The sequence below is a fragment of the Thermobia domestica genome, chromosome 8 (assembly GCF_964235325.1).
Source record: "Thermobia domestica chromosome 8, izTheDome1.hap1.1, whole genome shotgun sequence".
Classification (NCBI taxonomy): domain Eukaryota; kingdom Metazoa; phylum Arthropoda; class Insecta; order Zygentoma; family Lepismatidae; genus Thermobia; species Thermobia domestica.
In genome coordinates, this window is record NC_137461.1 from 105,823,341 (window position 1) to 105,849,229 (window position 25,889).

At 36.0% G+C, this 25,889-nt stretch overlaps 1 protein-coding gene across 1 annotated transcript in view; it reads right to left on the reverse strand.

Annotated features, from left to right (window-relative positions):
* Positions 1–25,889, reverse strand: part of LOC145693116 (uncharacterized) — a 137,556-nt gene that overhangs the window by 20,534 nt on the left and 91,133 nt on the right. The window contains exon 3 of the mRNA XM_081768825.1: positions 3,528–3,651. Coding sequence (XP_081624951.1) covers positions 3,528–3,651 — 124 coding nt within the window. The remainder of the gene's footprint in view (positions 1–3,527; positions 3,652–25,889) is intronic.

The following is a 25,889-nucleotide window of genomic DNA, read 5'->3' on the forward strand; positions in this document are numbered from 1 at the left end:
GTTGCAGGAAGTGATATAAGTCTTCCTTGTTCCGATGACCCTCGCTTTATAAGCTCAGAAACACTTTACTTCCTTTCCTTGGAGTCTTGAAATGAGATCAAAAATAAGCTACTACACTCATGGTCCTAGATGTGTACTTTATCTCAGAGATAAGAGAATATTAATGTTTTTGCACTGAAGAGATAAAGCTCTCTGAAATTGACTAATGTCATTTGTTTGTTTTCTTTACTGGATATTTGTTTAAGTTTAGCGTCATTTTCAGCATTGTGGCAATATACGAGATGCGAATCTATATTTTAAGGGAAATTCAGGACCATTGTAACGCTTTCAACGCTCTCTCACCAGGAATCGAACCCAGAACGACAAGCACTAAAGACACGTAGTAGCCACTAGACCAACAGATCACGTAATTAATCTTAATTATTATTATAGAATAGTAAGTAGCATATTTTATTCAGAGAATTTGTAAACCAATCGTAAATACGTTGAACTGTATAACTTCTAGGTGAGTGCACATAGTACATTAATAGACAAACAGATACCCAAAGATTACAACGATATTGTATATCTATTTTCTGAATATCTTCTATTTTTATATCTTGGTTTTGAGCAACGGTGCATAAAAGTGCACAATCTGTCGTGTAGAAGAAGAAGAAGAAGAAAAGAATTTATATGATGTTGATTCTAAATAGAAAAAAAAAAGATTTAATCTTAGTAGCTCAAGATATATGTTGATTTTATATGTATAATCTGCACTCTTAGTTACCATAACAGCAAATAGTTATTTATTTAAGAGTTGCTATGACAACCACCAAAAAGGAAAAGTATTATTAATGAAGTTTTGAGGATAATAAAAGGTAATAGTGATACAAGGTGGTACGTCTTATTTAATGCAATTTGATCGTGTTGATATAGCTAAAAATTACGCAAACTGTAGGCTGGAATGTAACATAAATATAACGTTACAAGATTATTTTTTTTTAAATGAAGAGGCCATGAAACGTGTAAATCTTCTGGAATTTTGAATTCGATTTCTTTTTTCACTCTCCTCTACTGTCATTTGAAAGTTAAAAAATGAAAGAAAGAGAAACAAGTTGCAAATACGGACATAGTACTTGGCGAATGACGGAAAATGTCAATCAAAAGTCTCTTCGAAACAACTAATTGAAATGTATTTCCTTCCTTTTGCTATGGAAATGTCCTATAGGTAACAGCGGATTCATCCGTCGTCTAAACTACATAACTGAACTAAATTATACGTAAGACATCTCACGAGAGGTTGTGAGCGTAAAAGGAATGTCACTTTTTTTGTTAGTTAATTTGAGAGAACGAGGGATGCAACGAAGCATAAAACTGTCTCTCTCTGAGGAAGCAAAAAATGCACGGAAACTTCTTATTCTCTTCTTGAAAAAGAAGTCTTTATCTTTGTTTTAATCTTTAGTTAAACATGTAAAGAGAATTGGATGATATTATTCAAGAATTGCTCTCAAAGTACTTGTAACATGCAAGCCTTGGTATTTCTCGGAAATACGGAAATCATTACATAAGCATAAAAATGCGATTAAGTCAGGTTGAGAGACCTGCCATTTTTGTTACAATATTTACTTAAGCGAAACCTGGTATGTTAAAAATAGACAAAAGATAACTTCATATTGTGTTCCAGAAATATATAAAAAAAAAAAAAAATTGTTAAAGTTCAAACAAGGAAAATAATTCATCAAAAGTAATACGCACTTTTGCAACTAATTTTTGTTAAACTCATTCATAAACTAGACTGCAAAATTATGATATTCTCCTGAATTGATTGTCAAATAATCTTGCTATTATGATTTAGTACAATATAATTAAGAATATTTGGAGGTATTTTAGAGGATTTTGAGTTATTATGGAACATTAGGTTATAAAGAATGGGACCTTCTATTAACATGCATACGAAACAGATCGGCAGCCAGCCCAAAAATGTAAGGGGAAAAATCTTTGAGTTTTACGTCCCACGGTTATGCCGGTTAGGCTAAAGGAGACGGTGATGATGAGTAATGAATGAAATGGTGGAATGAAGAAAGTGGGAGGAAACGGGAGAACCCCGAGAAAACCCACGCACGCGGTGTTTGTCCACCATAAAGTTCACTTGGCGGGGGCTGGGATCGAACCCGGAACCCCAAGCACCAGAGGTGAACGCTCTACCACTGAGCCACCGCGGCCCCAAATGTAAGGGGAGGGCAGTAGAAGTTAGGGGGGGGGCGATCGAACTATATTATAGTTTATCACCGTTCATTTACAAGCCTACCGTCAAAATTTTAGGAAGGCCAGTAAAAATTTAGGGGGGTCTCCCCCTAGATCCCCCTGGATACAGACCTGATCCGAACCACGACCGGGACTTGAATCCGATGTATCCGGTAGCTGACGGGTGCACAGAGAACGTGTAAGATCAATTCTCACAGTAGCCTATAGGACCTCCGTCACACTATCTCACCTTCAAGAAAGCTGAGTAACAGAGGCATGCCACCGGCTCCGTCTAGTAATATTTCTATGTTTCAAAAGCGTAGTTTTGGCAAAATCTAGTTCCATATCTGACTTTGGTGAACTCATCATTGAAACTAAAGTTTTATCTTCTACAGTAAAGTTTTAAATGTTACAGATGAACAGAATATAAAAAAAAGCTTAAATAAGTAAACAAACAAATTACCACTTGACTTGAGGAACTCACTTTTTATAAGGGAACATTTCTTCCTCCTCCTCCTTCTTCTTTTCTGTTATGTTGGCCTTTAGCGGTTTCTCAATCTATGGGATTAGCAATAGGTATAGGTGTTATGCAAACGGGAATGTCTTTGACAGAGATTATAATGTAAAGTTAGTCGTGATTTCCTCACACGCATTCCCTCACAAGAGCAATATTGCAATGGACAGATTGGCTATATTGAGGTTTGAAACCTTGAATAATCTATCGTATTCATCTGACCTAGCCTAATCTATCATCTATTCACTAATAATAATAATAATAATAATAATAATAATAATAATAATAATAATAATAATAATAATAATAATAATAGGTCTAATAATAATAATAATAATAATAATAATAATAATAATAATAATAATAATAATAATAATAATAATAATAATAAACGTTTAATGGGACAAACATTCAGCAGCATTTCTGAAGTGATTGCTGCTACCGAACTTTATAAAAAACGGATTAAGCAAACTGCATGACGAAAGCAAAAAATACGTCTAGTTGGAGGGACAATATATTGAATAAATCTATGATAAAACTTTGAAGTTGACGTGTTTTCCTTGGAAAAGCTAAAGATTTTTGAGGACTCCCTCGTATAGAAACTTTGCACAGTTTTATTATTAAAGAAAATATGCCGGAACAACGTAAACCTTGTAATGATATTATTCTCTTCTTAAACTCAAATTACTTTATTTTTCACTGAAGTGAGAAAGTGAAGATTAGCTGGCGTATGTTTAATAGACTTTATTGTATGCATTTCATTATAATGTTAAATATAATTAAGTATTACCTGCGGCATGTCCCATGCATCTCCGCATATTCCGCATTTGCCACCATTTTTATTCCACTGGCGTGAGAATCCTCCGCAGTAGAGTTCGTGGTCATTGTAATTGGGGGGTGTTTCGAATCCGTACCTGCAAAGAGAAAGTTCACGTTAAATACAGAATGATTGAGCAGCAAGATTTGATTATTTAAGTAGTGCATTGCCGTGAATTTACAAGCGAACTCATTTTGTCAAGTGGGTCAAGCGAGACCATTGTCCACTTTTTCTTTCTGTGAACATGATGGAATAAAAAATAATAATAAAAAATCTTTGCGTAATTAAATGTATAACATGAACGTCTACGCACTGAATTTATGTTTTTCTTTTACTTTGTAGACACAAGTAGATAGCGTAATAATTTATAGCCCAACTACTGTATGTATAATTTAACAAATGGTATACAAGATGCATGGTAATGTGACCGCTAGAACTCATCGATTCAATCTACTTTGAGTTGGAAAAAAAAAATGGTTTGTGATCATAATCGAATTGAAAAGCTCATCTCATATTGATGTTCTTATTAAAATCTGATTTTCATTGATTTGATATGGGAAAGTTCGTTTTGTTTTGGAGGGTGGGGGGTATCATCTCTACTTTAATAGGAAAATTTTAATATTCACATCTATTGTGGCACATTTCTCTACCATCTAGTAATTACAACATACCAAGAACAGTGCGGACAGCAAGAAAATAAAAGCCATGTTCATACTTAAATTATGTATTTTAAAACGAAGTAAAAATTTTACCTAATGCTGTAGTTCTAAAAGTACAAAAAATAAAATGAAATCCGGGTAGTAGATGGAAACCGACTGTTTACAAGTTCACGTTAATGTTAGAAGTTGAACAACAGTAGGGCTACACGGGATTTGCTACTAAACGGTTCATATTTTCCTTATACAGAACATAAACTATTAATATATATATATTAAAACAGAACCAAAACTATCAACCACACCAGATTGGCAATGAATGACATCTCCCTCTCTCTGTCTTTCTTTAGATATTTTACGAAAGCTACACATAAGCATTCATCTTCAAGTATTTATATATTGTTAATCTCCATATGAACTACCGATTGATTTATCTCTGATCTTCGAACATCACAGTTAAATAAAAATTAGGGTTGATCATACTTTTAGGATAGAGGCCTATATCATTAACCAAACACTATATAGTCGTATTGTTAATGTCATAATCAAATGCTTTATTAGCTTGTAATACAGGATCAGCTTCATTTCAGTAAGTGGCATGATTTTCCTACAGCATATAGGCCTATACAGTTTTAAGATTACGAGAAAGATGCTAGTTTTTATCGATTTTTATTGAAAACTGCGCAAAGTGTTTACACTCATCCACAGCATTATGTTTAGCTCAATGAAATTTATCAATTTTATATCTTTTGTATCGATTTTGTACACATATCATTTTGTTATTCTCAGTGACGGCTATATATTGGTATATGTCCTATCTTTGGACTTTTTTTCGTTAAATGATAATAGAATTTCTCGATACCTGGATCATTTTCCTGCAAGGAGCTTTAAGATGTTGGAATACATGCTGCTCATACTAGCAATTTTAAGGACAGAGGTCAGATGAATGTTTACAGAATCCTACAGAGGTCAGATGTAATTATTCTGGATCTCCTTTTCATAAATGGAAAAAAAGTTATTCACACTTTGGAAAACATGCACAATGTAAATTTGAGGGTTTCTAGGTACTGCTCGGGCAAGTATTTGTGAAATTCGGGGATATATGCTCTACACTGAACTTTTGCTTTTAGAGTGAGTCGCACTGAATTTCTATTAATTCTCTCTGCGCTGGCATTTTCTCAACGTTGTTGGCTTGAAATATGACTGAAAATGAGAGTTTATTTTCGGCAGATCTAATATCGCGGAACCTTTCTTTATATTCAGTCCAACAACACTGAAGCTTGTCGGCAAACATTTTATACAACAAAGGCTTCTTTGCTTTTGACTTAGCATAATTTTGGAAGTGTGTCAAGTCGCTATTTAACCATTTTTTTAAAGAGTAATAACTTGCATTCGAATGTTTTTACCTGATCATTCATGTTCGTAATAATAATAATTCACTGTAGTTTGAAATTCAAATTCGACAATTCATAATATCAACCATAATTGAAAGATCTCGTAACTATAAAGGATCCGCCAGTAAACTAGTGCTTTGTTCTTTGATCTTCAATAAATGTCGAATTTCTGGAGAGTTCCAGAACCTTTCGAGAATTCTGGAGCACACTTCTCTATAGCAGGGAAGTCCAGAATGTATACTTTCATAATTTTCGTAGAAGCAGAAGACTGTCGCTAACTTAAGCTATGATATCTTATAAAATAAATTACCCTTAGACCCCATATATATGTTATTTTCTCGGAGTAAATCGAGGGCCACAGAAAAATTAGTTAAGGGTCGCGAGTTTAACATGACAATATTTTGATATACAGAGCAAACAACATCCACGCAATATTTATTTCTCTATTGGTTCTAGTATTTAAAATGAATTTAGCCTTTAGTTGACGAAATAACTTTCGAAGACCGAGTTAACGAAGTAACTTTTTAAAGTTACTTTGATTCTGGCGTATTTAAAAGGTCCTGTCTCTATTCTTCATTTCAAAATAACTGTATATTTTTCCTCAAAATCCGCTCGTCAGCAAGATGTTTATATTGAACTTTGGTCCCGTCAGTTAAAGGTTAGAATACTTTTGTGCGTTTAATTGAAAAACAGACATTTGCATCCATTGAGTCACATTACTTTGATTTTGCTGCAAAAATATTTACCTGAATCTGAATCATTGTATGAGAAAATAGGAATCCCGATGCTCCCCTTGAAACAATTTCTTATTCTACGTTAAACTAATTATTTAATTGTTCTTCTACTGCATTTAAAAAATAAGTATGATATGTAGAAAGCATGCAATAATAAATTGTATACACTATAATTTTCATGTCTGAAAGAACGAAAAAATAAGACAGAAGTCAGTATACATGCTGACTCAAATTTGCAACATCTTACAGTATAAAGTTATGCCCAAATGTTTAATTCGTAAAGGGCCTCGTATAGTTCTCATAGAAATCTGCGGTAGCATTATGAAACTTTGCTAACAACTATGTGCTTCTCTGTTGATAAGTGGCTACCACTCTGGTTTTCTGTACGCATGAAATACAGGTTCAATTCCTGGAGATGTATGCCTCTGATACAAGTCCGAGTATTGGTTCGGATACCACTTTGTTACGTCTCGTATAATCTTGGTCTTGAAAAAAGATGTTAAACTTGACAATCAAATATCATTGGAAATAACTAGTATATTTTATATTTATGAAAAGTCACAATGGGCAAGGGTAAAAAAAATATACCTTTCAGGTGCAACAGTTATTCATATTTAAATAAAACATTACTTATATTCCTCTACTAGCTGAATTGCCCGCTCGTCACATGAAATGAATAAATTTATGGAAGGTATTTGAAACCCTTCCTATCTCTAGGACAGTAGTTATCAAACTTTTCGATAACGCGGACCCCCTGTTCATTCGGAAAGTGATCTGCAGACCTCCTTGCAATGCTATCTGAAATTTCACATGCTATTAAAAATATGTACTAATTAGAATTACCAATGGCAAGAAAAAGATCAAGGAAAACAATGCAATAAGTAATTTATTCTAAAGATACATGATTGTTTCCTAGTGAACGAAATTTCAATTGAAAATACAGTAACTTTAAAGATTGAAAATAATATTTTTAAATGGAATCCACTCGATAAGCAATTTTCTTAAATGTAGGATCATTAATGTGAGGAATGACATTCTTTGTATTTTTCCATAATTGCATTGAAATCTGAAATAAGTTTTGTCATCATCGATTTTAGGTCCAATTCCACATTACGACGATTTCGTTTTAAGTTATTAATAGTGTAAAGAGCAGAAAAGATCTACTCATATAAGTAAGTGGTAGGGAAAGGCATCAAATGTTGCAGTGCCTTTTTAGACAACTCTTCATACTCACAGCGCACACGCAACCAAAAGCTACAGAGTTCATTTTCTTTGAAAATGTTTTTCCATGAAGTATCGCAGGACAGTTCCAATAGCTGTTCTTATTCTGTGTTAGAGAGATACATACCTTATATGTCATGGATTTCTATTTGGTCTAGGAATTAATTCGTGCGGTTGGTACGCACACATTGAAGCTGTAGTACAAACACAAAATACATAAATACCTTAAGAAAAATATTGTCCATCGCTAGCCACCACTTTCGCCCATCTGTCAGGCAATGTACGGATTCCGTGGCGAAAGAAGTCCTCATCCTTGGAAGCGATCCAGTCAGAGACCCATGTTTCGATATCTTCTGAAGAAGTAAACCGCTGTCCAATCAAATCGTTGTTCATGCAATCGAACAAGTAGTAGTCCGAAGGAGCAACGTCTAGTGAATACGGCGGGTGGGGTAAAACTTCCCATCCGACATTTTCTAAATAGGTTTTGACCGGTTTTGCGACATGTGGGCGAGCGTTATCATGTTGAACAATAAGTTTATCGTGTCTGTTCTCCCATTCTGGTCGTGTTCTGGCCAGAGCTTCCTTCAAACGCATTAATTGTCGTCGATAACGTTCTCCATTCATAGTTTCACCCGGTTGCAGCAGCTCATAGTACACCACACCTTTCATATCCCACCATATGCACAGCATAACCTTTGCACAGTGAATATCTCGTTTTGGTTGTGATGGACCTGGTTCACCTGGTTTCACCCAGGCCTTTTTTCGTTTAGGGTTCTCGTAATGGATCCACTTCTCATCACCCGTAATAATTCGATGCAGAAACCCCTTTCTGCTCTGTCGTTGAAGCAGCAATTCGCAAATGGTTTTTCGTCTTTCAACGTCTCTGTCTTTCAATTCATGTGGAACCCAATGTGACATCTTTTGAATCATTCCCATGGCTTTCAAGCGTTTGGAGACTGTTGTTTGATCAACGCCTAATGCTGCTGCAAGTTGTTCCTGCGTTTGACACGAATCCTGCTCGAGCAATGCTGTCAATTCTTCGTCTTGAAATTTTTTTGGCTGTCCAGCTCGCTCTTGGTCTGCCAAGCCGAAATCACCACTTCTAAACCGTGCAAACCACTTCTGACACGTTCGCTCAGCTAGAGCATGGTCACCATACACTTCCACCAAAATACAATGACTTTCAGTCGCACTTTTCTGCATGTTAAAGTAATGCAGCAGGACACCCCGCAAAAACACTTTATCAGGCACAAATTGCGCCATGTTCACTTAACTACAAACTGGTGTTGTTGACGCTTTAATCCACTGCCCTATACTACGAACGATACGCGATGACAGGGGTTTGTAACACATGTGTGGATACACGGAACTGTGGGACGCTCCGTTCGTTGCGCCATCTCTTGTCCACCCGCACGAATTAATTCCTAGACCAAATACATTATCGAAAATAATTTTCAATCCAACCATTACCGGGTTGTGGAAATGTTCCCGAAAACCCCAGGACAGGGAAATGTTCTCGAAAACTTGGAGCTAATGCTCTCAAGTGTCCTACAAGTGTTTTGTGCATTGCAGCAGAGAGTATTTCACCTAAAAAATCAGTGAAACCCTTGAGCACTGGGAATGATGAATAGTTATTGTTTTGTATTTGCACTGTCCACAGATGCAGTTTCTTAATCTTAAAAATACTTCTTGTATAATTCTGAGAGTTCCATTTTATTACAACACATTTCAATTTTTAGGCGTCGCGGACCCGCTATCTAGATTCCCCGGACCCCCAGGGGTCCGCAGACCCCACTTTCAGAATCACTGCTTTAGGATACGCATGAGGAATGAATTTGGGTCTAGGGGACATTCGGAGTGTCATTATTCTTCTCACCAACCCGAAAAATATGTATTCACAATTAATGTCGATCGTTTTTATTATTTTTACATGCCACCCTTTTTCCCCCCTCCTGCTGAAAATGTCACAACAACCTAAGTAAGGCCAGGTTCCACTCATGTACCAAAAAATCGTCAAAATCAGTGCACTGGTCTACAGTAAAAGTTACATTCATCCTTAATTATATAGGTCAGTGATGAGTGTGCACCGAATTATACTTTATTAATTTATGTTTATGATGTTACTGGTACTGATTTATATTTGTATTTTAGTTTATTTACATTTTACTCTCGTTAAGCTTCAAATTCTAGTAGAGTAACTCTGAGCCCTTATTCACAGTACAAAATTTAAAGACAATAATGATCTTGTAATATAGAAAGTGTAACTATTTCATTCACCAATGATTAATTTCCTGTCACACAGCAAGATCAGTTCTTGTGGAAAGAAAGCAATGGAACACAGGATGAGGAAATGTTACTGGAAAGGAAACCTTTAGGGCCTTTCTACTATAGTTACTCATTCTTGAGCATTTGATATGCTTATATTTTGGGTCGACTTTGTGAGCCAGTCTGATATTTATCTAATCCTTGAGTAAGTTTGACTTTTAATGCACAAGCGTATAATGTCTCTAATCACAAGCATATCTGACATTATGTATTGGCAGTATATCTGTAAATTGAGTAATTCACCTTGATACTTACAATTGAAATTAGTGTTGCCTATGAGAAATTTCAGGTCTTTCGTTGACAACACTAATTTATCCAAGTCTTAGTTTTCAGACACTGTTTTAGTGTTAGATTATTCGTCGTATAACAATATAAATTGATAAAGTGATTGTACGAATACAATGAAGAGTATTTATCAACGTTTAAATATATGCAAGTCATTACACAATATACTCCAACAACAAGTATGGTTTATGTGTTATTTTATCATACCCTTCGTGGACCTCCCGTGATGAGGAGTAATCACTACTAGATTTTAAAAAAAAAATCAGGGTATAAATCTTATACATAAATTTACGAAACGAGAAAACTTTTGAGATGAAATGAGTAAAGTTTCTACGAGTATCCTGACGAGACGCGAAAGAATTATACTAGAATCGAGATGAAACGAGACTTGTGTTCAAAATTTACGAAATGACACGAACAAACCTTGTTTCTCGTCTTGCTTCGTCTCGTGGCCAACAGCAGTTGGAAGACAAATAGACTGGTTAATTTGGAGCTTAATGTCTTTTTTTCTTAAGCAGCTAACCTATATAAAACACGGACCTACAGCTTAACGTAGTATTTAAACCACACTGAGAAAAATCCATTATCCGGACAGCGGTATATTGTACAAATACAAGGATTCGTTATGTTTACTAAGGAAATCTGTACGGAGCGTACTTTATCCATATACTACATAGGTACTGCCTTTTACCCGCTTAGATATTACATCATGTCTCTGCAGGATGTCTGATATCTAACAATCTTCTGTATTTTACATACGTATACGTATGTTAAATACTTCAGCTATACGTTATATACGTCCATCTGTGTGTAAGATCCAGACCGCCTATAGACACTCTTTCTTTCGCCATGGCTGACGTCATTGAACTACCGTCTTTTGCTTGCGAAACGAGGTTGTTTACAAACGGAACAGAAGAGAGGAAGGAAACCTGGGAAGCCTGGGTAAGTACAATAGTTAACTATTACTTTAGTTAAATATTCCCATTAATTATATATTCTTTTAGTGTAACTTGCTTTAATATAGTACTAAGTAAGTAATGTAGTTTATGACTACAATTCTTACTATTGTAACTCGTAAATGATTGAGGAGAATGGAATGGGTGAATCTGAATTTTGAAAAAACTTTGAATATTAATGTTTTGAAACATATTATGTTTCAAGGTAGCAAAATGAATGTTATGTGTTTATTCATTCCATTTTATATGTGACGATTTATTACTTGGTGCAGATTTACTACAGGACTGCTTAACATAATTGCTAATAAACCGTTTTCAGCGCGGAAATTTCCTTGTGTAGTGAAGATTTAGGATTTAGATTTCTGGGCTTTCGGCATCAATGGCCTTGTTACCCCATATGAGGGATGACTTTCCTCGGCGAGTACACTATCCGGGGAAAGGAAGGGAAGAAAGGATTGGGGAAGGAAGAAAACGGCCTGGGACCTATATGTTAGGTACCACTCCGGCATTTGCCTGCTGTGAATGAGGAAAACCCAAGGAAACCTCATTCAGGATGGCTGGACTTAAAATCTTTTGATACTTTTTCGACCGAGTTCTCCCCCGGGATCGAACCCGGAACCGTTCGCACCGAAGGCGAGAGCGCTAGCGACTACCCTACGCGGGGCCACTTGTGTAGTCTAGAAAACTCATTTTTACTAGGATATTTGCAAAATTTTTTTTTTTTTTTTTTTGCTTTTAGTTTAACGCCCCATGATTGTACATCAATGTAAGAGAGAAGGTGACAATGAGATACATGATAATGGTGGAATCAAGAAAATGTAAGGAAACTGGAAAGTCTTAAGAATAACCACACCTACAGTGTTCACCAAAAGGCTATTTGTCGGGAGCAGGAATCGAACCAGGGACCTAACGCGTCAGAGGTAAGCGCTCTACTACAAAGCTTTCTTTTGTTTAAAGAACTTGTTTACATTGAAATATATATATTTTACGAAGATACTAACATATTTTACAGCCTCACTGAAATTAAAAAAAAAAAAAAGTAGTCAGGGAGAGTTTACTTGTCAGATTTTTATTTTTTAATTTAATTTATTTTTATTTTTATTTATTTTTGCTTTGTTATGTTCCCTAGTTAATTAATGTTTGGGTTACTGAAAATTAAAACCTTTTTAGTATTATTGTTATGTCATCACTTTGGAACCAAAAAAGTTAGATTTTTTTTCTTGTGTTTTCATATAGGAAGTTGGTAAGTTTGTGCCTTAGCATTGGTTTGGTTTCTAGAACGTAATTGAAGGTCATGTTGAGTTGAGTCTTGGCGGGTTTAGAGTTCGTGAAGTGTCAGGCACTGCTTGTGCCCCTGTCTTCTGTCTGTGATGTTTCCTGGCTTTGGGCTGTGAGGTATTTATGTTGAGGAGTACCAACGCAGGCCGCGTGATATACAGGTAGCTTCAACAGCTACGAGTGCCAGATGTTCATCTTTCGTTACGGCGTGACTAATGCAGTATAGTACTAGGTTCAAATTCTATGGGTGGTAAAAATGGTCGTGGTGTGGTAAGAAATACAACGTAATTGTTATTAGTTTATTAGTGTTTCTTCATAGTATAGTTTCACTATTTCTAGAAGGAATTAAGTATTAACGAAGTAATGAATAAGCAAAAGCACACATTGATTGGCGTTAACTATTTCTCATACTCCATTGAGAATGTTTTGATCCTCAGTTGCGCAAACATCCAGTGTGCGTTTTTTTGTTTGCTTACACTGCCTTATAGATGAGCTCCCTCGTGGCTAAGTGGTTAGTGAACACGCCTTTGGCGTGGGACACCCGGGTTCGATTCCCGGCCGGGGGCCGCGGTGGCTCAGTGGTAGAAGGTTCACCTCTGGTGCTTGGGGTCCCGGGTTCGATCCCAGCCCCGCCAAGTGAACCTTGTGGTGGACAAACACCGTGTGCGTGGGTTTTCTCGGGGTTCTCCCGTTTCCTCCCACTTTCTTCATTCCACTATTTAATTCATTACTCATCACCGTCTCCATTAGCCTAACCATCATAACCGTAGGACATAAAACTCAAAGATTTCATTTCATTTTTTCGATTCCCGGCCGGAGCTTATGTGGTTCGGATTCCACGTTAATCTGTAGGTCCACGTCTCATACAGCCTTGCTGCTGAAAGGAACGTTAAAATCAAATCAGCACTGTTTTACAGATGCAATTGTTCGATTCCGAGTTCGAATGAAGCTTTTTACGGGCAGGGGGCGACTTTTATATATACAATCCAAGGATTTTAGTTATTAGTCAGTGATGCAATATATAGACCTATATATATTACAAAATTGAAAGTGACTATGTTTGTGACTCTTAATCTCTTAAGAGCTGCGGTGGCTCAGTGGTAGAGCGTTCACCTCCGGTACTTGGGGTCCCGGGTTCGATCCCAGCCCCCGTCAAATGAACTTTGTGATGGACAAACACCTTGTGCGTGGGTTTCCTCGGGGTTCTCCCGTTTCCTTCCACTTTCTTAATTCCACCTTTCATTCATTGCTTATCATCAGAGTCTCCTTTAGCCTAACCGGCATAACTGTGGGACGTAAAACTCAAAGGTTTCATTTCATTTTTTCTTAATCTCTTTGGAATCTTGTACTTAGGTTCACAGCGGAAGCGACGAAATAACTCGACTCATCCATTGTAGCTCTCTTCGCAACCAGTTTCCAAAATGTTGGCAATAAGTTTGCGAAACGGGATATGACGACTCCAATTTTGGGTGAAAAGTCGCTATAAAAAATAATAGAGAAATTCATTGTCTATAAGCATTGTTTTAAAGTTGTAGATGTAAACTAAACAATATGTTCTACTCACTGGCGCAAATCCGTGGGGGGGGGATGACGGATACATGTCCCCTCCAATCTTGGAACTGAGGGGGACTTCTCCCCAATAATCCGATTTGAAATGTGTTTTTTGGGAGAAATTTGATTATTTTTGTCCGATTGCTACAAAGGAACGTGAGATAAAATAGATGTCCCCCAGAATAAGCCTCAAATCTGCAGCCTCCCAACGCTGAAAACAACTCTGATCCTCCACAACATTGTTTTTCAACTTCATAAGTATTTTGGACATCGTCAAAAAAAAGTATGGTAACGGTCTTACCCCCCCCCCTCCCAATGTTGAAGACAGATTTGCGCCGCTGGTTCTACTCACATCTTTGTAAATAGGGCGCAACCAATCCTTTAATTCAGGGATCATTTTTTTGTAAAAGAAAAAGTGCAGAATAATTAAAAGACCCCAAAGGACAAATATAACAAACATCTTCTTCGCCTTTATTCACGCAATCTATAGCTAATCTTGTTGCTATCGGTAATGATGTATTACGTGTGTTTCTCAACGGAAACTCTGCGAACTAAAGGACATCAAGTTTGTAGTTGTTCTTCGTTAGAGGGCAAGGGTAACATAACAATGCAGGATTGTGGGGCAGTGAGTATGCTGTATTTCCAAACTCTTCATCAGTTGCGCTGATTAAAACAAACAAACAGAAAAAAAGAACGTAAAAACTTTTTTGAACTAATAATGCTTCTCTACAGATGAACATTTTGTTTGGAGCAGAAAGTCGCTAAATGTGTAAGTAGGTAAATCGTCATTTAAAAATCACCCAAAAAAGTCTCCAATCGGAAAAAAATATTTTTTGTCGCTATCGTAGGGCGACCATACGTCCCGTTTTGACCGGGACAGTCCCGTTTTAGTGGCGTGTCCCGGCCGTCCCGTCAGTAGATGGAAAAAGTAGTATTCGTCCCGTTCTATGTAAATGAAAGAAGTAAATAACAAACCCAGTATCTTTACTCCTTTTAAAAGTATTAATAATTAATAATAACAAAGAGGCAAAAATTGAACTGAAATTCCCTATATTAAACATACTCTATAGTTCGCAGTACTGCTCGAAAGGCAGCAGAGGTTTTAGCAGTTGGTTGTGTGTTGAACAAATTTCAACGTGTCTTTCCTTTTTCATAAGTACCCGTTCTGTAACAAAGAGAGAGAGGAGGAAATCTGATATCAAGGCACTGATAAGAACAAAGGTAGATCTAAAAGTCTAGGGTTGCAAGAACCTGTCCCGTTTTTAACTGAAAATTTTATGGTCAACCTACGCTATCGTTGAGGTCGAATTCCCCTTATTTAGCGACTTTACCCAAAATTGGCAACATTGACCCCCACCGAACAACCAGGGTTGAATTCAGGGGGTAGCCCGGGGGGAATCTCCCCCCCGAAGAAAATTCATTCCCCCCCGGAGAAACTCCCAAAATTTCAGTCACAAAATGTAGAAATTACTTCACCCAATTATTTGCTTTTCTGTCCGTGTACGTGCAGACGAAATCCGATCTCTCAATATACATATAAATGACGCAGACCCATTCTATATAAATGTTAACATGTAACATCTAAGATAGAATACCAAATAGTGAATAAAACTTGTATTTCTTAACGCTATGACTGAGTTTGGCAGAACATGAAATTGTTAACTGTTGAAGAAAGGTTTGTATTTTAGTAGGTACTATACTCTCGCCCTATATTATATATTAGTAGGTAGCACTAGCACAGGTTGAGATACGAAAGGAAAGATAGGGAAGATCTTTCGATCATTCCATATAATCTCTCATGTCAGCAGACTTCAGTTCTTGAAAATATACAGTTCCTACATTATTTGAAATAGGGCGCCTAAATCCCATTTCTCGCATCGGAAGTAACAGACGTAAATGTGTTTTACGATTGTTAAAGTAAACACATCTTTCTTTAATTAAAAATAATTCAGTTAAAGGGTGAGATTCAGTGGGCGTCATTTAGAGGGATCAGGGAGGAACAGTTATCCCTCCTTGATTAGAGACTTATATAGAATTTATCAATATGATAATAGTATATAAGTGAAAGATTGCTATTGAAGGTGGCCAAGATCCTGCTCAGTGCCGTTCCATGGGGGAGGGGCAAGCGGGGCGACGGCCCCGGGCGCCGAAGTAAGGGGTGAAAAATTCGGGAGGGAAAAAGAAAAAAGAAGGAAAGAAAAACAGAGGAATGAAATACATGTGGACATATATAAAATGAAAGGAAAAAAGTAATGAAAAGTGCTCAAAATCAAGGAAAAGCAGGGTTTACTTTTTAAAATTTTCCCACCTTTGGCGGCTGGTCTGTCGACCTCACTCATATATACGGGGATGCCGTCGTATACTCTCGCGCCAAGCGCTGATTTTCCACGACACGGCACTAATCCTACTGAAGATTTCGTCAACTAAACTATTGATGTATATGCAGTGAAGAAACCAAGGCTAATATGTTTGATTTAGAATCAGAAGTGTGAGAAAGAATGATAACTTTTTATTAAGATATTCCTAAGTATGTTTGTTTTAGGAGAAAAAATATTTCAGTTAATTTAAATCTTTTTAAAAATTTTTACATTAGTAACAAACAGTAATTACTGAATATAGGAAATAATAAAAATAGTTACTGTAAATAGCAGTTAAAGTTTAGTGTAAACTATTTTTGCCAGTCTTTATTTAATGTTTTAGATGAAATCAAACGATTGTTTTCTTAAAATTATAATCTCATTGAATATTTATCAGCAATTAGTCTCAATATTAGGTAAGATGTGTATGTGAATGGAATTGTTAAATATGCTGCTTTCTTGAAAAAAATACAGAAAAATAACCCTCCCCCGAGCAGTTGACATTCCCCCCCGGGTGTAAATGTCTGAATTCAACACTGCGAACAACACCCCGTTATCTTTAGCCTAGCCAGCATAATAGTGGGACGTAAAACTTAAAGATTTCATTTCGAACAACACTCCCAGAAACCTATTGTTATACCATTCCCAAAACACCCTTTTGTACAGTTCTCCCTATTCGAAAAAAAAATTGTAAATAGCAGTGTTCATATATAAATATGGAACTCAATTTCCCTGAATTTTTCAGGTTTTCCAGGTATTAATTTTTCAATTTCCAGGTCTAGTGGAAGAAACTAATAGTACGAGAACACATAAATTTTAAGAATACTATATTTATATATTTGAGAATGGCCACCCTTCTCCCCAATGAACGATTGCAATTAAATATTGAGTCACAAGAAAATAAATAATTAAAATAAATAAAATTTAAGTTGAAAAATATGAAGTTGAGAAACCTACTAAGGGAATTATATAATACTTTTGTTCCATACTTGAATACATTCAAAATATACAAAAATATTGGCTTGGGGAAGAAAAAAGGGCCCGCGAGATTTTAACTGATTCTTATAGTACTCGACAACAGAAATAAATTACTGAAATAATTTTCAAAATCGGCGCAGGTAAACATGCAGAAAATCGCATTTTCATGTACCGGTTCAAAATGGGGAAGAAAAGACGACCGCGAGATTTTAATTGATTCTTGTAGTACTCGTCGAGAGAAATCGATTAGTGAAGGAATTTTCAAAATCGGCGCAGGCAAACATAGAGAAAATCTCATTTTCATTTTCCGGTTCAAAGTGGGGAAGAAAAAAGGGCCGCAAGATTTTAACTGATTCTTGTAATACTCGACGAGAGAAATCGATTAGTGAAGGAATTTTCAAAATCGGCGCAGGCAAACATGGAGAAAATGGCATTTTCATGTACCCGTTCAAAATGGGGAAGGAAAAAGGTTCCGCGAGATTTTAACTGATTCTTGTAGTACTCGTCGAGAGAAATCGATTAGTGAAGGAATTTTCAAAATCGGCGCAGGCAAACATAGAGAAAATCTCATTTTCATTTTCCGGTTCAAAGTGGGGAAGAAAAAAGGGCCGCAAGATTTTAACTGATTCTTGTAATACTCGACGAGAGAAATCGACTAGTGAAGGAATTGTCAAAATCGGCGCAGGCAAGCATGAAGAAAATGGCATTTTCATGTATCAGTTCAAAATGGGGAAGAAAAAAGGGCCCGCGAGATTTTAACTGTTTCTTGTAGTACTCGACGAGAGAAATCGATTAGTGAAGGAATTTTCAAAATCGGCGCAGGCAAACATGGAGAAAATGGCATTTTCATGTACCGGTTCAAAATGGGGAAGGAAAAAGGTTCCGCGAGTTTGAACCGCTACGATGTATGTTCACGAATGTCCCCGTCTTCTCAAATTTAGTTAATTACTGTGACACTGAAACATGTGACACAGAGTCACATTGTGGATGACTGCAATCGGCAACCACTGCACATATACTCCTCCCGCCCCACAGTTTGATTATTTCGATCCATTCCTCACGTGCTAACGGCATGGTTCAACATCTGCAAGAAAGAGGTAAATGTAACGTTCAATTGGCAATAGCTTTTCACCAAATTAAGCTGCATGAAATCTGATTGCATATTTGACATACTGAGAAAATTCTAGTCCGTGGCCATATGTATCACATATCCCATCAATTCATAAAAATTTTGAACACAAAATTACGGTCGTCCGTGTGACGTACTACCAAAAGGCCTAATGTGTATCACCCACCTCACATTCAATGAAACCACATCCGTGTAGAATTTAGAAAGGAACTTCTTATGATGTATACAGGATGTCTCAAACGTTCCCTGACATAGGATAACTCTGTTATTATCAGAGTTACAACAAAATGTAAGAGGAAAAACATCTCGAAATATGACGTTTTCAATCTAAAGTGAACACTTTTTAAAAAAAATCGGACGAGATGTTTGTGCTGTATACTCTTTATGCACCCAATTTTAAATGAAAATGCAACGTTGTCATTTACCTGGACCCACAACATAAGTGAATGAAGTTACTGTTTGAAACGGGGGCTGGCCATCGACATGTTAGCGTAAAAGACAGTAACTTCACTCACTTACGTTGTGGGTCCAGGTAAATGGCAATGTTGCATTTTCATTTCACATTGGACGCATAGCGAGTGTACAGCGCAAACGGGTCATCCGATTTTAAAAATTCCTTCACTTTAGAATGAAAACATTATATTTGGAGACGCTTTCCAAAGTAGTATAATTTAGTTTGTTTAAATTTACAATTTAATACAAGTAGATTCGGATTTATATGCGTAGGATTTTGTATGCATCTAACTAATGAATTCTTTATTTTCATGCTTAACTTAGTGACTTGGCTTTGGACTGCAACTGATTATTGTAACCCATTATTGCTTGAGAAGAAACAAGATATCCGAATCTTCATTTGGAGAAATCAAACGTCTATTGGAAAGCTGGGGATTACAATCATTAATTTCTACATTTCAAGGTGCGTAAATTATATATTCTGTGTTTGTTGTTAAATTACTATTACTATTATTGGGTTTAGAATCAATCAAGCACTTCATGATATTTTATGGGGATCAAGATGGGTGCCGGATAGATAAGTATTTGAGCGTCAGGCTCTTATTTCTTTTCAATTTAATATTTAATCAATGATTATTTTTCTCCCTCATTATTCCACCAAATCGTATTCCAAGATCATATATCCATTTTTGATCGATATATCCATATTTTTGATCTCTTTCATATTTCTATATTTTCGATTTTTGATATTGTTTATATTTCGATATTGCTGTATTTTTCGATATTTCGAACAAGTTTCGATAGTTTGTCAATATCGATTATCTATATCTAAATTCGGATATCCCAAAGCCCTATCGAACCCCCTCCGAAATGAAGTATTTGGCTATGGACCTGATTAGGGATGCGCACGAGACAAGACGAGACAGAATTTTTGTTACGAAATTCGAGACGAGATAGAGCTCTTCCAATAGAAACGGATCCAGTTTTCGAGACGAGACATAACTTTCGCGGCACCTTTTCGAGAGGAGACAATCTCAAATCTTTTCTCTTGCGCATCCCTACACTTGATCATGAGGTATCAAAAAAAAAAAAAAAAAAAGTTAATGAGAAATACCGGTAACATGTAAATACAATATAGGTAGCTAAAACATTTTTGTTTTCATTCTTCAGTAATGCATTATTATTAATCTCAGGGGGGCGCGGTGGCTCAGTGGTAGAGTGTTAACCTCCGGTGTTTGGGGTCCCTGGTTCGATCCCAACTCGCGCCGTGTGGACTTTGTAGTGGACAAACACCGTGCTCGTGGGTTTTCTCGGGGTTCTCCCGTTTCCTCCCACTTTCTTCATTCCACCATTTCACTCATTTCTCATTATCTCCGTCTCCTGTAGCCTAACCGGCATAATCGTGGGACGTTAAACTTAAAGATTTCATTTTTTATTAATCTCTGTATTTTATAGTGTATTCTCAAGCTTAAGGTGATGTATAATTAAACTTTGAATTCAGTTAACTTATTTTGTTTCTCAGATTGTTTTTAAAATGTATGTACAAACGTTTATTTTCATTCTTGAGAGTTTAAAGTGACGTATAGTTATTAAACATAGTATTTAATATTGTACTCTTAACGTGGAAGTGATATACAGTTAACTTTTGAATTCAGTTAACATTTTTCTCTCTGAAATTGCTTTAAAAAGTATGTAAAAACGTTTTTATTTTATTTCTTGAGTGCTAAAAGTGATGCAAAGTTATTAAGCTTACTACTTTATATTGTATTCTTAACCCTAAACTGATACACAGTGCGTTTTTGAATAAATTATGTCAAGTTATTTGAGTGACGAACACTGGTAGAAAATCCTGACTACTACTGGAACATTTTGATTTTAAGGTGACGACTACTGGTGCAAGGATTTTAAAATATTGTTTTTCCTCCAACGGCTACTCCTTTTTTAATTCTAACTACATGGTCATTATAGGAAGGATCAGTGAGTCTTTCCAACTATGGTACAGCTCCGACAGATTCACGATGCTCAGAGAAGAGACAAAATAGTATGTTTTCAACCTTAAAGTGAGAACCACTGGCGTTTTTACCCTGCTATGCAAAAGTAAGTGAGTACTCCAATGGAGTTCCAATGCGGTACTTAATTTCTGCGTTTTAGATATATGGAAATACATGTCTCTAAAATGTAAAGAACTGATTTTTTTTTTTTTTTACTGAAAACTGCAACTCGGTAAGCCTTATGGATACCGAGGTATGGGAAAATAAACTATAGGTATGTGGGGCTTGCATACTTGACGCTACAATTCGGAAATTGAATTAAAATATGACTAACGGCTATCAAGATGTTGTCAAATAAAGGGAGGACCAACACAGTTAAGGGGTTTTCGTGTTAGATGCTAAAATTTCCGAAATCGGTCATGGAAAGTTAATAAACACCAGTAGCAATTTCATCTTAAAGTAATTAGATATCTTCATGGGGTGTTAGAACATCATGGAGTCTACCAAAATTAAATTTTAAAAGCTTTTGAAAATATAATCTGACATTTGTAAACAGTATTTGAAATATGTATTTACCCAAAACTTCCAGCTAGTACATCTAACATCTGGAGAAACACTGTGAAATAAAAGCTTGAAATTTCGGAAACAATTATTGGTCGCAACAAAATTAAATAAGATGGTACTTCTATGGGTTAAATCAGTACCTCAGTACAATTTCGATCGAAAGATTAGTTCAGTCCTAGGTTTTCTTCAGGCAATTCCAAGGGTTCATCGAGCTGTGCAAAAGAATGAAAATTCGCTGTCAATATCTAAGATAGTAAATAAGATATAAGGAATTATATATTTTATGACGTGAAAATAGAGATCTTTATGGATTTGTACTTTTGGGTCTTTCCTAAAAGAAAAAAATTCAGAAAACTACTGTATATACCTTAATAGACAATTCAGTGGGCGGGGACACAGTAGCTTAGTGGTAGGGTATTTAACTAATCTTTTTTTTTTTTTTGCAGAAACTATTGGAGTATTCACTTAACCCATAGAAATACGATCATACTTAACTCCCTATTTAATTTTAAAATTAAATAAAAGGAAATATTTCAGTGTAGCGACCCACGATTATGCATTTTAGTCTCAGGGAGATTATGATTAAAGCAAGTGAATGTTGTTGACAGAATTGATGGAATGCAAAGGTGGGAGGAGAGTACCCCGAGAAAACCCACGAATACGATGTCCACTACAAACTGACTTGGCCGTGGATCGAACCAAGAACCCAATACACCAGAGGTAAGCACTCTACCACTAAGCCACTGTGCCCCCGCCCATTTAATTGTCTATTAAGGTATATACGGTTGTTTTCTGAAATTTCTTCTTCTTACAGCAAATACTCAAAAGTACAAATCCATGTGGGTCTCTATTTTTACGACGTCATAAAATACATAATTCCTTATATCTCGCTTGCTATATTAGATATTGACAAAAAATGTTCACTTTATTTCAGAGCCCGATGAACGCTTGGAATTGTCCAAAGAAAATTTAGAGCTGAATTAATCTTTCGATCGAAATTGTACTGACGAGTCTGAGGTTCTCACTTAACCCATATAAGTACCATCTTATTTAACTTTTGTTAGGATCAATAATTGTTTTCTGAAATTTCAAGATCTAATACGCTTTTATTGTATGGTGTCTCTCTAGCTGCTAGATGTACTATCTGGAACTTTTAGGTAAATACATATTTCTAATACTCTTTACAAATGTCAAAATATATTTTACAAAACTTTTAAAATTTAATCTTGGTAGACCCCATGATGTTCTTAAACTCCATGGAAATACCTAATTATTTTAAGATGAAATTGCTACTGATGCTTATTAACTTTACATGACCGGTTTCGGAAATTTTACCACCTAACACGAAAACCCCATAACTATATGGATCCTCCCTTTATTTGACAATATCTTGATAGTCATATTTTAATTAATTTTCTAAATTGTACTGTCTAATATGCAAGCTCCACGTACCTATGGTGTCGCTTTTTATTTCACCATATTTCGGTAACTGTTAGGCGTACCGACTTGCGGTTTCGGTAAACACACACCTCTAACGTTCTTTAAAACGTTATTAAGACATATTTTAGAATATTTAGAAATGAGAGTTCTGGGAATATCATGGTACCCGAAAACCCCCATCAGGGCGTGTGTGTAGTGTATTTAATTGAAACTACTTTTGAGGTTGTTGTAAGCCCTCGTAATTACGTTTCCAAAACTGCACCATCTAGTACGCAAACTCCACAGTTCTGTAGTGTCGCTCTTTATTTTCCCATATCTCGATATCCATAAGGCTTACCGAGTTGAGGTTTTCGGTAAACAGATGTCAGTTCCTTACATTTTAGAGACATATATTTTCATATATCTAAAAAATACAGACATTAGGTACCCCATGGTAGCCCGAACACCATTGAGGTACCCACTTACTTTTGAATGGTAATACATTTTGAGTTGTTGTTCAGCATCAATAAACACTTCATAGTTTTTCTACGTGCAACCCAAAAGTCCATACCTGACCTAACAGATTTTGTCCATTTAATCTCAAAAATGTTAAGATACTTTGTATTGTTAAGTACAACCAAATTAAGCACACTGAATATAACATTTTAAATATTTTCTGATTTTTGTTGCAGGTATTTCGTGCATCAAACCAGGATTCTGCTTGAAAGACAGTCAAAAGAAGCAGTGTAGGTTGTGGCTAAAAGTACGCCCTTTCTGAAGACAGACTCAGTTGTACTTACATTATTTTGTACGAATATATAACCCTAATAAAGATACTGTACTACAAATTATTTCTTTCTTCCATAAATTATAATAAAATATTATCTCTGTTTAAAGAAAATGATTGTTAATGTTAAATCATTTTAATTCTTTTTCTCTGTAATAAGAACATTATCCCTAGCAATATTTTTTATCTTTGTGCTATTGCGATTGGATGAAGTAAAATTCTATACGAAGCACTATTATTTCAGACATGCATTAATAACTAATGTATTGTTCTGTATGTAAGACAATGTGTATACTGAACATGTCTAGCGAAGGTGTTGTTTTAATACAGAATCTATAACTCAGCTTTTCAGTAGTCAACTTTATTGGGAATCCGAAGAAAGAAGTTAAAAAAAAAAAAAAAACATGTTGGACTTACCAGCGTGTGTGTGTTCGAATTCTGGACTAATCCAAATTATCCAGAGAAATCATTATATATTTCTTTGTTGCTATTTCAGATGTATCCTTTATCCAAGTCGTATGAAACGGAGACTTCATACATCGCTATACTTTGTATGAACTATGTTCCGTATTTACTTAATCACTTTGTAACTTTCTCTAGTGTTGACAAGGCCGCAGGTGTCAATCGAATAGTTTAGTGTTTCACTCATGTCACCTTGTGACTAAGGTACGTCCTGTCGGTATATATATGGTACTGGGTTCAATTAGCGATAAAATACATTTTTAGCGTTAAACAAATGCAAAAATCTATACGAAATGAGATACCGTGATCTCTGACTTACGGATAACACCAAGCAACTAATGGTACTGAGTGTGATTGAGTTTACTAATTACTATTTGGCTAAAATCAGTGTTCCTTTATCTATAGTTCTTTTCGTGCTTTGAATTGCAAAGTTTGAAATAACCGTTTTAAATTATTGTGTATATATATCTTCCGAGTAATTCTGAGAATCATTGCTCTTTCTTTAAGCAATGTATGAGACTGTTAAATTGCTCTTTCCTTAAAATGTTGCACTAAGAAGGATGCATCCAGGAAAGTCCAAATTTGCAGAATGTCTATAGCAGGGAAGAATAAATATGTTTAGTCGATGGCTGCACAACGCCTCCGCTGTCACCACGTTGTCACACAGCGAATACAGCGAACGTTTAAGAGTATTCTGCACTTACTATTAGGTATCGGCCTGGGAACTTTGGCGCATCTACCCAGTCTCCTTCTTGGTGTTTCATTTTTAATGGCGAGTACTGAGTAGGAATAATATTGTAAGCGAATGCGTTTCCGGCTGACACCACACTTTTAATTATTGCGACATTTAAAAAAAAAAAAAAAAAAAAAACTGTTAATTAAAATGTACAGAGAAGTTATTTCTGGAAAATTCTATTCAGGCCTCTTGTGGTAACAACTGCACTTTAGTAGAAGATACTATTAAGGAAAAGAATGAGGTAAAATAATCTTTATATCGTACAAGCAATGGATGATAACAGCTTAATAAATGATTGTACGTAAATCTTGTTTGAGTTTGAATATAGGATTGTATAAGGCTGTGCATTTTGCATTATTATTGAGGTGCTGCAACTAACTAACTGCAAACCATATGATAAATTCTTACAGTAATATATCACATATTGATTTACTCTGTATGGAAACGAAAATAGTTTAATATATGGTTAACCTCCTTTGTGCCAGGGGCGGATCCAGAGGGGGGCGATCGGGGCGATCGCCCCCCCCCCACAAGAGGAAACTTTCTTATTTTATATATAAATAAACCCATCCATAACAAGTTTGGAGCTCTTAAAAGTAGCAGTATTACCGCCGACCGCCCCCCCCCCCAGAAGTCCGTCCTGGATCCGCCCCTGCTTTGTGCCCATAATTTTAAAATTAACGCTTGTGTCACTTTTCAACACTTGACTTTGCAGTAGCTTTCCAACGAATTAGCAGGAAGCCCAAACTTATAGGACACCCTGCAGGTAAATACATTTCTTTGGACAGTTTCACTGCTCCAAACTAAGATTTGAAAAGTGTAGTATTGTTAATTTTATTATTATTGGCACAAAGGAGATCAACCATATTTTAAGCTATTTTTGTTTTCATACAGAGTAAAACAATATTTGACAACATTACAGTAAGAATGTATCATGCACTTTGCAGTATGTTGCAGCACTTTAATAATGGTGCACTATACGTACACTCTAGATCCTGCATATGTCCGATCCATACATTACAAGAAGGCAATACGTATTCGATACAGGTAAAATCTGTA